Source organism: Ovis canadensis, chromosome 4 (genome assembly GCF_042477335.2).
Source record: "Ovis canadensis isolate MfBH-ARS-UI-01 breed Bighorn chromosome 4, ARS-UI_OviCan_v2, whole genome shotgun sequence".
In the NCBI taxonomy this organism is placed as follows: Eukaryota; Metazoa; Chordata; class Mammalia; order Artiodactyla; family Bovidae; genus Ovis; species Ovis canadensis.
Window position 1 is genome coordinate 55,423,219 of NC_091248.1, and position 12,801 is coordinate 55,436,019.

Below are 12,801 nucleotides of genomic sequence, written 5' to 3' on the forward strand. Positions count from 1 at the left end.
GAACATGCAGTTCATTTTAAAAGCAATTTAAAAACAAAAAACAACAACAAGAATATATTATGCAATAGAAATGTAATAAAGTGATTAGCATACACAGAGACCCTTTTCATAGGTGTGTATTCCAACACTAGTAATAAAATTGAGTTCTGATTGAATGAGTGGAAGGGAAAGAAGAGTTCAGCCAAGTTAAATGTCTAGGCATTTCAACTTTGAGAACTCAGTGGCACGTACACACATGGAACAGTGACAAGGGACTGAACAGAAGGTAATTACCACCATTTAAAAGGATGCTTTTGTTACTGTTATAAATAGAAAGCAGGCACTCCTATTTTTCCTGTGAGTCTTAAGTGATAGGAAAAGATGTGGATGCTATAGTAAATTACTTCATTTCCTCTACACATCATGTTATAAACACTAAAAAACGTTTCAGAACTCTGTGTATATCTTTGTCCTGGGAATCTGGACAATCTTTCTCTCAGAAAGAAATAATCTTGCTCAGTAAAAAGCTCATGATTTAGCCATTTTAAATTGTAGTTTACCTAGAGGAAATCATTAAGTCCTCTTTGTATTTAGCTTAGGAGCTCAGGAAGAAAATGCTACATTAAATCCCAATGAAAATAAAAACTCAAAGCCACAAAATTGTTCCCATTTATTATATGCATGGGTAACATTCTTCTGTTTTTAACAAAAATGTATACTATAATTTTATGCAAGCAAATTATTATTGATGTGTTTAATATTAGAAAAAATCAACTATCCAACTAACGAAAGCTTTTCATGTTTAAATTATAGGATCATCCATAAGAACGGTTACAGTGAGCAAGAATGCATGGAGTTCAAAGCAGTAATTTACAGTAACACACTGCAATCCATCCTAGCTATTGTGAAAGCCATGGCAACCCTGGAGATTGATTATGTAAATCCTAGAAGTGCAGTAAGTATGCAAATAACGACAGCTGTAGTGGAGTTTGAACCATAAAACAATGGGACCTTATAGATCTGTAGTATTAATCTACACCAAAAATTAAGAATATAAAACATGAATTTGAAAGTATTAATTCTGTTTAGTGTAAGATTTCCTATTTTCCTTTAAATGGAGCTTTCCTTTTGACTGTGTGCTCTCATCTTACTCAACAATAACTGTTTTCCTAGAACTCAATCAGCCACCAGGAAAGCCCAGTTTCAAATAATACACTATATCAAATATAAATACTTATATTTGCTAAATATAAGAACCTAGTCCATAAAACCAAACTGTAATGTCTCTATATTAATTTTAATTAGGAGCCATTTCACGGGGATTTTATGTTTAATAACAATACTACAACTATCAATAATGTTCAATGATAATTACAACTATGTGGCACAAAGAAATGATTATTTTATAAAGTTAATTTTTTTAAAAAAATTGAAAATTGTATGAGAGAATGTTTGCATAATAAATATACTCAGTCATTATTTGTTTACAAGGTAGCCGATAGTTTCATTTGTCTTCTTTTTTATATTTTATAATATATAAGATTTTATGTTAAAATGCATAAAAATTTTGCCTACTTGAAAACAATTTATGTGCCAACACATAAAACTATTGTAGTTAGCAAATGAAACCTATAGTATTATGCAAAAAATGGTAGTTAATCATATCCTGAAACAGACTGTATACAATCTATAGGAAGAACTCACCCATTTCCCTTTATTCTCTCTGGGAGCAGCTGATTGCCTCTGGATGATGCCAACTAAACTATTCCCAGTGTAATTTTTAGGTACCTTGTTATACTAACAAGTGGCTCAGCTAGTAAAGAATCCGCCTGTATTGTGGGAGACCTGGGTTCGATCCCTGGGTTGGGAAAATCCCCAGGAGAAGGGAAAGGCTACTCAGCCCAGTATTCTCGCCTGGAGAATTCAATGAATTGTATAGTCCACGGGGTAGCAAAGAGTCAGATACAACTGAACAAATTTCACTTTCACATACTAACAATGAACACAGAGAGGAATGATATAGTAGGTATAGAGAAGACAGTGATACTTGTGCTCTCCCCTCCTCTGGAGAAGTTTAAGGTTAAACCATGTAAATGACTCTTGGCAGTCACTAGGATGAAAAGAAAAATACTTCTTTCATGTCCCTAAATCCCCTTTGGTCCAGCAGAGAGCAGAGAAATGCTCCGCATGTCCTTGGGGCAGACTGCAAAGCAGAGTCAGGATTTCTGCTGGGTGTTCCTTCCATTTTTAGCTTCCCCACAACTTGGCTCCACTAAGATAAAGATAATATTTCTCTAGGTTACAGTTTTCCTCACATGTGTAGGGCGAACTTGAAGGAGCTGAGTGATAATATCCTTTTGGTCTTTATTATTCTGTGATGTAGTGTTCATTTATAATTCAGTTACTACTCAGACCCTGGCTTTTCTAAGAACGTAGGATTTTAAACTGACCATTAAGAGACAAGTTGAAATAATCCCTTATTTTTTAAAAAAATAATAATAAGGGCCAAAGAGGATTAGCAATTTGGCCTGCATTAAATAACTAGAGTTTAGGGCAAAACTCAGTTCTGCTGGCTTCTGTTATATAGTACTTTTCCCTATATAAGGAGTTTTGTAAAAATATTTTTAAAAATTAGGACTACTTCTTTTCTTTTATTTCTTTTAAACAATAACAGTTCTTAGAACAGGTATTCCTTCTACATTCCTCTGAGAACGATTTAGCAAGTTTGCATGTGTAATATTCCATATATTTGTGTCACAACCTTGCCTACTGTTACTTAGTTAATTATATTTTTTTGCTTCATGAAGCCCAATGTTTGCAAATTAGATAGCAGTCATCACTAAAGACCTGGAATGTGTTGGTTAAAATTCTTAATGATCTGGCATGAAGGTGGGATGAAAACAGACTCTGTACATTGCTGCCATTATGCTAACTACAAAATAAAAAGAAATGTCATTTATTCAAACTGTACATTAAATGGTGTAAATAGAGTAACTTAAGCAGCACTAAACAACTGATATAACTTCTCAGAAGTACCTATGTCCTCAAGTATCAAGCATCACAGTTGTCAGGTACTACATAGCTCATACTTTTATTTCAATTAATGTAGATTATAGCAATTTCAATCACATTGTTCTTCAGTATTTGATTTTGAGATTAATATACTCTCTACCTGACTCAGACTATTTGTTTGACAGATTAATTGCTAAGCACTTAAGTGTGGCTTTCACAGTTCTGGTGTCCTGTGACTCTCAGTTTAGCTTCCAACTTATATATACAGTATATAAATTTTTACATAACAATTTTTACCTCACCACACAGATTGCCATTCAAAAAGAGAAAGATTTCTAACAGAGAATATACATAAGCTTTACTGGTCACTGGTTCTGCAACTTTGGACAAGATACTTGTTTCAGGTTTTTTATCCACAAAGTGTTAGCTTTCATCATCAAATGACAATGACTATTACAAGAGGAAGCAAGAATAATAAATCCACACAAACTCTAATTATGAAAGAATATAAGCTCCCAGTATTAGATATTATTACTTTCTAATACTCATAGAGAATATAGGCTCATTAACATTTATGTATTGAAGTATACAACTAATATCATTTGAAAAGTTGTTTTTCACTAAACTATTATCTATTTGGCAGACAACTAACTGGACACTAGGAATATACTGAAGAATCAGCCATAAATTAGATGGAAATAGTATTTGCCCGCTAGAGAAGAAAAAGTGGTGTTGACCAAGTAGTTATAAAGCATCAGCTCTTTCAAAAGCTTTTAAAGATGGTAAAGTTGAAGAAACAAAACGGAAATAATAAAGGCATTTACTTATTCTCTCTCAATATTACTATATTCTATTTTAGAAATCTAAAACAGTCATTAGACTGACTGAAAGAATGCTGAAAATTACAACACACATCGTGGGTGTGGTGACCATCTTTGACAAAGCACCCTATGCAGTGAATCCTCTAATCTGAAGTAAAGAACACTGATTACTCAAGATGGTCTATGATAAAAGCTCTATAATCAAATAAGTTTAGGATACATATGCACTGTAATAAGTTTTAGGAAATTCACAAACAATATTTATAAGCAAAGTTCCTGAAAATCCTGTAATTAAAACTTGGCATTTTAAACCTAACATTTCTGCAAATTATTAGGCTATGATATCTTTTCCTTCCCTGATGTATTTTTTCTGTAATCTTTCAAAATATGATTCTAGGGTTCAGAATGAGTTACACAAGGTTCTAGGTTCATCTGAGGTTCCAAATATTGATGAAGAAAGTCTGGAAAACTTATTGAGGAAACATATTTCACTTTCTATGCAACATAGTTCTAGAGCTACCCAACATAAAGAAAATGAGTTATTCTAGAACCACCATAATTCCCAAACATTTCCAAATACATGATAGGGAAATAAAATTTATTTAGGATGCCACTCAAACCTGCAGTGAATTATTAATATTTGGACAATGATTAAACATCCCTTAAATTTATCTAGATCAAATCTGAGCTAATTAGTATATTCATTTAATTGATTCATTCATTCAACAATATTTCAAGGATATATACTATGTGTTAGGTTCTGTTCTTGGTTTTAAGGATGTAAAAACAAAAAAATAAAATTTCTGCCTATATATACTTATAATCTAACATAAAATATGTAAAGAATTGTGTACTATACATGTAGTAATAAGTGTACTATGAAGAAAAATCAAGACAGTTAAGGGGGAGAAAGTATAAGAATGAAAGGGGTGTTAAGGAAGCCATCCTTGAGGTGGTGGTATATTCGAAGAGATCTAAATGAAGTAGGTAGTGAGTCAGAGGAAAGGCATGAAGAGATCAGCCATTCTCAAAAGCTTTGAAATGGGGGCTTGGTGAGTTCAAGGAATAGTAAGGAGTCCACTGGGTCTTGAGGGAAGAGGGACAAAGGCACAGGGTTGTAGTGGGGTGAGGGGGAGAGAGGAAATAAAATTAGAAAGGAGGACATGGCTAAAAACAGAACCACAGCAAGGAATTTGGAATTTTGTATTGAGTTTGTTGGGATTAAGATAATCGGTAGGAGTTAAGTGTTCAATCCATTTGACTCTGATATAAAGATAATTTCTCATATAGCTGCTAATTTTTGTGTGATGTATTTCAAAAATTCAAATTTCTTTGGTGGGCCCAATCCCCTAAACATGATAATTAAAGAGACCAAATTTATATGTATGTTAAGTCACTTCAGTTATGTCCAACCCTTTGCAACCCTGTGGATTATAGTCCCCCAGGCTCCTCTGTCCATGGGATTCTCCAGGCAAGAATACTGGAGTGGATTGCCATACCCTCCTCCAGGGGATCTTCACAACTCAGGGAATGAGTGTCTGCTGCACTGGCAGGCAGGTTCTTTACCACTAGCACCATCTAGAAAGCTCCTTAATTATCATAACTGTAGAAAAACTTCAAGAATTGAATTGCAGTATGTCTAATAAGATATTATTTATGGCTTAAAAAAATATGTTGCAAGGAATTCTCAACTCAGGCTGCACATTTGAATGACCGGGGAGATTTTTAAACCTACCTTTGCAGACTCTGATATCCAGAAATTCAGATTCATTTTATTTGAGTTGGGGGTCCTGGTATCAATTTTTTTTTTTAAAGTGTCCCACCTGGAAACAATGTGTAGTCTGGTATGAAAATCACCACCAACAACTTTACCTCTACATGCAGCTTTAGTCATGTCCGACTCTTTGCAACCCCGTCGACTGTAGCCTGCCAGGCTTCTCTATCCATGGGATTCTTCAGGAAAGAATACTGGAGTGGGTTGCCATACCCTCCTCCAGGGGATCTTCACGACTCAGGAATCGAACCTTCCTCTCTTGCGTCTGCCTCACTGACGGGCAGGTTCTTTACCAGTTGCTCCACCTGGGAAGACCCGCACTAAAATATAAAAGATCTCCAAAGACGAAAACCAAATTGATTGGGTGTTTTGCCCGTAGCTCATAGTAAATGATGACCAAGAGGACTTTCCGAAATTTAAATGTTCAAGTTGAGACTATATTCATGACACCTCTACAAATAAAGAATATTTAAATTAACAAATGGTATATATTTAAAAGAATGAAAGAGTACATAACAGCTTGGTTTGTAAAGCTTGTAAGGGATGTGATTTTTTTTTTCCCTCTAAGGACAATATTGTTTAAGCAACTATTTCATTGCATTATTTGTCCTAAATGGCACTTTAATGTGGAAAAAGGCAAATAGAATGATGACAGCAAAAGTGACTGGTCATATTTCACTAACTGCAGTTTCCTGTCATATCCAACTAATCTGGAGGAAGGATTTTAAAGTTCATCTTGTGTTGACAAAATAAAACGACAGGTCAAAGCCTTTGATTTGGGCCAGTTAAAATCTGTGGCCTAACGGTCATCTGACCAGTTTGGCTTAGCAGTAAAATTGGATTGTGAAGAAAGATAAAATGAAGTTTTTAGTCTTAACGAGCCTTTCTTTAACACTGTTACAGACACCCTTCGTTTTTTATAAAAGAGCAGATTTTTAGTAAAATGGTGACACAAGCCGATCGTCAATTTCAAGTAATAAATTGAGTTGTGTCAGAAAGGCATCAGGGTCTTGTGGGACATACTTCACTAGTAGCCACCTAATTTTTGCAGAAAATATGTTTAGGTTTGACTCTTTTTCTGATGCTTACATCTTCATTGATTTGGCAAATTTACCTCCAAGTTTTGGTTTCCTCATTTGTAAGATAGAGAAAATATAGTGTCTATGCTACTCTTGTTGTAAAGACTATGTGAGATATCACATGTGCTAAGTGACATGTGAGTTGTTATGAAAATATGCACCAAAGAGAGTCAGGAAAAAGAATATGGGCTTCGGAATCTGACAACCAAGATTTGAGCCTAAATTTCTCCATTTGTCTGGTCTGGCATCATGGCCAATAATTGAATTATTCTGAAACTCACATTCTTAACGAAATTTTTTCAGTCATAAACCAGTTTAGATCATTAGTTTAAGTAAACTGTGGACTATGTTATTTACTCAAACTTCCTTTTGCCCTTGTCACCTCCAAATATCCCATCAGGAAGGACACAATACTTGGTTTTCTTTTCTCCTTTTCCTCTTTTGTTCTTTCCTTTACTTTCTTCCCTTCTTTTCTCTTCCTAATGAAATCTCACCTCTACCCTATTAATTTGCCCTAAAATCATGCTCATGACAACACCTACACTGATGTTCAAAAACTTTATGTGGATCAAAATGTTTACCATTGGAATTTTTATGATTACAAAGAGGTATGTGATGGTAAATAGTGACAATATATTTCTAAACTATAATTTTAGAGTACTGAGTTTTGATTTCCATTTGTACTCCAATTCTTACTTGGTATTTTTATTTCCTGGAAAATATATGGCCATGATCAAAGGAATACAATGTGTTCGATTAGATTAGACTTGTTGCTCTTTGATACTAGCATTCTGGTTCTCTAGAAGCTCAGTGGACTTACATCAAAATACTGTTATCCCTTTCTCCATCATATTTAGAAGTCAGTGATAAATGCCCAAGTATCTTAATTTCATCATGTAATATTTCACAGTTTTCGCTTTGTGGACATAAGCCAGAAGTTTCATTATAAGATACTTGTGTTCTATTAACCTAAAGATACAATGGGCTTCCCTTGTGACTCAGCTGGTAAAGAATCTGCTTGCAATGCGAGAGACCTGGGTTTGATCCCTGGGTTGGGAAGATCCCCTGGAGAAGGAAAAGGCTATCCAACACAGTATTCTGTCCTGGAGAATTCCATGGACTGTACCAGTCAATGGGGGTGGCAAAGAATCCAACATGACTGAGCTACTTTCACTTCACTTCACTTCATAGTGAATAGATTTTCAGTGAAATTGCTGCTAAAGTAAAAATCACCAAATTAAAATGACCTTTTGGAAAACAAAAGAATTTGTGAGTTTAAGTAACAACACATTTTTATCCTTCTGACAAAAACAATGCTGCAGGAAGACCAACGACAGCTTTGTGTGATGGCAAATACCCTGGAAGATGGCAGCATGACCCCTGAATTGGCGGAGGTAATAAAACGACTGTGGAGAGATCCAGGAATTCAGGCCTGCTTTGAAAGGGCATCTGAATATCAGCTCAACGACTCAGCAGCATAGTAAGTAAAAGCATTTTAAAAGGAACTGTAGTTGAAACATTTACATTTAAAAACTGTAACTCTGTATACTCTGCATTTGTAACCACAAATAACAAAAGGAGATAGTTTTACATTTTTATCATGCTAAAATAACAAGTAAATGAAAGGAAAGAAAAAAGAGCAAGATTATATAAATAAGATGTAAAAAACATAACCATGGAAGCATTTTAAATAACTAATTTTGAAACTATTAATATATGTCTGAAAAGATATATATGTTGTAAATATTTTCTCCCAATTAGAAAAATGTAATCATTATGTGGGCTTCTCAGGTGGCTCAGTGGTAAAGAATCTGCCTGCCAAGCAAGAAATGCAGATTTGATATCTGGGTCAGGAATGTCCCCTGGAGGAGAAAATGTCAACCCCCTCCAGGATTCTTGCCTGGAAAATCCCATGGACAGGAGCCTGGCTAAAGTCCATGAGGCTGCAAAGGGTCAGACATGACTTAGTAACTGAGCGCCCATGTGCACCCATGCACAAACACACACATACTCATTATGCACCAAGCTCAGTTCAGTTTAATTCAGTCCAGTCACTCAGTTGTGTCTGACTCTTTGCGACCCCATGAACAGCAGCACACCAGGCTTCCCTGTCCATCAACAACTCCCAGAGTTTACTCAAACTCATGTCCATTGATTGGGTGATGCCATCCAATCACCTCATCCTCTGTCATCCCCTTCTCTCACCTTCAGTCTTTCCCAGCATCAGAGTTTTCCAAATGAATCAACTCTTCACATGAGGTGGCCAAAGTATTGGAGTTTCAGCTTCAGCATCAGTCCTTCCAATGAATATTCAGGACTGATTTCCTTTAGGATGGACTGGTTAGATCACTTTGCACTTTAAGGGACCCTCAAGAGTCTTCTCCAACACCACAGTTCAAAAGCATCAATTCTTTGGCTCTCAGCTTTCTTTATATTCCAACTCTCAAATCCATACATGACTACTGGAAAAACAATAGCCTTGACTAGACGGACCTTTGTTGACAAAGTAATGTCTCTGCTTTTGAACATGCTATCTAGGTTGGCCATAATTTTTCTTCCAAGCAGCAACTGTCTTTAAATTTCATGGCTGCAGTCACCATCTGCAGTGATTTTGGAGCCCCCTAAAATAAAGTCAACCACTTTTTCCCCATCTATTTCCCATGAAGTGATGGGACCAGATGCCATGATCTTAGTTTTCTGAATGTTGAGCTTTAAGCCAACTTTTTCACTCTCCTCTTTCACTTTCGTCAAGAGGCTTTTGAGTTCCTCTTCACTTCTGCCATAAGGGTGGTGTCATCTGCATATCTGAGGTTATTGATATTTCTCCCAGCAATCTTGATTCCAGCTTGTGTTTCTTCCAGTCCAGCGTTTCTCATAATGTACTCTGCGTATAAGTTAAATAAGCAGGGTGACAATATACAGCCTTGATATACTCCTTTTCCTATTTGGAAGCAGTCTGTTGTTCCATGTCCAGTTCTAACTGTTGCTTCCTGACCTGCATACAGATTTCTCAAGAGGCATATCAGGTGGTCGGGTATTCCCAAAAGGCTTTGGCATAGTCAATAAAGTAGAAGTAGATGGGGTTTTTTTTGGAACTCTCTTGTTTTTTGATGATCCAATAAATGTTGGCAATTTGATCTCTGGTTCCTCTGCCTTTTCTAAAACCAGCTTGAACATCTGGAAGTTCATGGTTGATATATTGTTGAAGTCTGTCTTGGAGAATTTGGAGCATTACTTCACTAGCATGTGAGATGAGTGCAATTGTGTGGTAGTTTGAGCATTCTTTGGCATTGCTTTTCTTTGGGATTGGAATGAAAACTGACTTTTTCCAGTCCTGTGGCCACTGCTGAGTTTTCCAAATTTGCTGGCATATTGAGTGCAGTACTTTCACAGCATCATCTTTCAGGATTCGAAATAGCTCAACTGGAATTCCATCACCTCCTCTAGCTTTGTTCATAGTGATGCTTCCTAAGGCCCACTTGACTTCACATTCCAGGATGTCTGGCTCTAGGTGAGTGATCACACCATCATGATTATCTGGGTCATGAAGATCTTTTTGGTATAGTTCTTCTGAGTATTCTTGCCACCAAACTCTAGATGAACACAAACTGGTGACATGCATGTTGAGGTGTGGACTATTCACTTCATTTCTAACCAAGTCACCAAAATCATCTTCTAAAATAACCTTATTAATGACATGTGCTTTGTCTCCCCTGGTTTGATAGGCATGATATAGAATTTCAGAAGAAAGTAATGTATTGATTTGAGGAATGTTTGTATATAGTGGGATTCTTTTGGAATCTCAAGCAAGATTATCTAATTTTCACAATAATATCAACCAGTTAGAAATCTTTAGCCATAAGCAATAGGAGGTTGTAACAGTATTTATAACTTCATTATTAAAATGATTTTAACTATCCATTTTAGTAAATGGTTCCTGACCTGTCCCACAGTTACATGCCTGTAAGCATGTGTGCACATGCATACAAATATGATGTAAGTACGTATTCTATATTTCTGTCCCTGCAAATGAATGTGTGAATGGGTATATATGCAGTTCTTCTGATGGACTCCCAACAGAACATACTAGATGTACTTAAAAAATAAAACAGTTAAGGTTAAACAAATGAAAAAATTTTGAGGACAGAATAAAAAAAAACTTTCATGATACTTTAGATTTTAAGCATAATAAGAAGGATTATGGACAGAAAACAAACCATATAAATTCTAGGAAAACATAACAGAAACAAAAGTCCTCTGTGATTGCTCATTCATGTTCATTTAAAATTCCAAAATCCAATGAACATATTACCCTTGGAGGAAAGTCCTATTCTTATCTCTCTGATGACATGGAGAATGGGTATCGCCCTTTGATTACATAAACAATGGTTTAATATTACTCTATAGTATAGAAAACATTGCTTTTGATATGACTCATTGAAAAAGGCAGTCACAATTAAACAGAAACTGAATTGTGGAATATTCCTATAAAATGTTGCTTAGCAAAGTTCTGGAGAAGGACGAAGAGAAAGATAGGTCGATACTTGTAATTTTAATATATTTCATTTTAGATACACATTATTGGTTAGACATTTTCCCTTAAAATAATGTCAGAAATAAGTTTGCAATTATATTACATTATGTTTACCAAATTCTTTGGTCTTTGATATCAAAAATAATTACATACTGCATACCCTAAATGGGCAAAAAAAAAATGAAATTTTACTGTTTTTCTTAGACGTCCCTTAATGTTAGCTTTTTTCTTTGTTTTGACAAAATAAATTTTACAGTGAGGCTATCACATTTCAGATTCATATTAAAAACATTTGTCAGTTCTTCAAGTTAAACAATATATAAATCTCTGTACCAATTTTGTGAATGTTGCCACTAATGCAGTGATTTTTAACTACCCAGATCAATTTGCAAAGAACAGTAGAAAATAAGAAGAAAGTTGACTTCCTCCCTCTGTGTCTAAGAAAGTTTTCTTACAACATTTTTTAAAAACAATGTAAATGTTAACTTTTTGCCTTTATGGATTCTTAAAGTGAAAATTAAGTGAAAGCTTACTAAATTAGCTGAACCTCCATTGCTTTCTTCCAAAAATTAACAGGTTTTTTAAAAATACTTAATTACATTAATATTTTAAACTAAAATTAACGTCAGATTGATACCACATCCAGTTTACCTCATATACATTCTGTAGTGGAATTGTATCTCTTTTCCTTCCTCTCTCTTTCTCTTTCTTCCCCCTCCCTCTTCCTTTCCTTCCTTCATGCCATCTATCCATTCATGTACCTGTCTATTAATCTATTCATCCAATTTTTCTGGAAATGAGATATTTGATTTTCTGTCAAACCTAAAGACTCTTTTAGTTGAGGTCAATAAAGGGATGAGTCCTGATCAGGGAATGTTGGTGACATAACACCTCGCCCTCCACAATCAGTACTAGCAAACTTACAGAAAAGCATCGTGAGAGCAGGAAAGATTTTTAGTAATACTTTGCAGTTTGCTGATTGGGGCTGTCTAGTGTACAACAAACTCTACATGCTTTAAGATTCAACATGGACTTCACTGAAAATGATGCTATTTGTACATGATTAGGAAAAGAATGATATTTTTTAAGTGATTTGAACTATAGGTATTTCAGGCCTCTGGCTGATTTTAAGTTTTAGACCACAGGCTTGAGCACCCAAATTCTATATGTTTATTAAAATGAGTATTTTAGATGCAAATCTGTCACTCTGCCAATGCTTCCGCTTTGTTTGGCATCATTTATGTATGCAAATAAAAGTACATTAGAGCGTGTCCTTACCAAAGCATTCTAGGTATGTTTCTGTTTGGATTGCTTTTGTTTTTGCTCCTGCATGAACCAACTGACCAACAGTATACTACCACATATGCAGTCTGAGTAAACAAGAAATTCACCAAAGAACTTGCTTCAGAAACAGAGAAAATAGATAAAACAAAATATCTTCTAACATTTTCTTCTGATGTATTTATACTTTGATTTGTCTTTTTATAATAAAATTAAACTATTAGAAAAAACATGGTGATCAATTTTCACATTATACATATATGTGTTTCAGAAGTCTGACTGTCTATTTGTCCCTGACCAAAATACTTTTGGGACACTTGA

At 35.1% G+C, this 12,801-nt stretch overlaps 1 protein-coding gene across 1 annotated transcript in view; it reads left to right on the top strand.

The window, feature by feature from the left end:
* The window catches only part of GNAT3 (G protein subunit alpha transducin 3), a 54,816-nt gene that overhangs the window by 26,025 nt on the left and 15,990 nt on the right, over positions 1-12,801 (top strand). The window contains exons 3-4 of the mRNA XM_069587782.1: positions 793-934; positions 7,988-8,145. Coding sequence (XP_069443883.1) covers positions 793-934; positions 7,988-8,145 — 300 coding nt within the window. The remainder of the gene's footprint in view (positions 1-792; positions 935-7,987; positions 8,146-12,801) is intronic.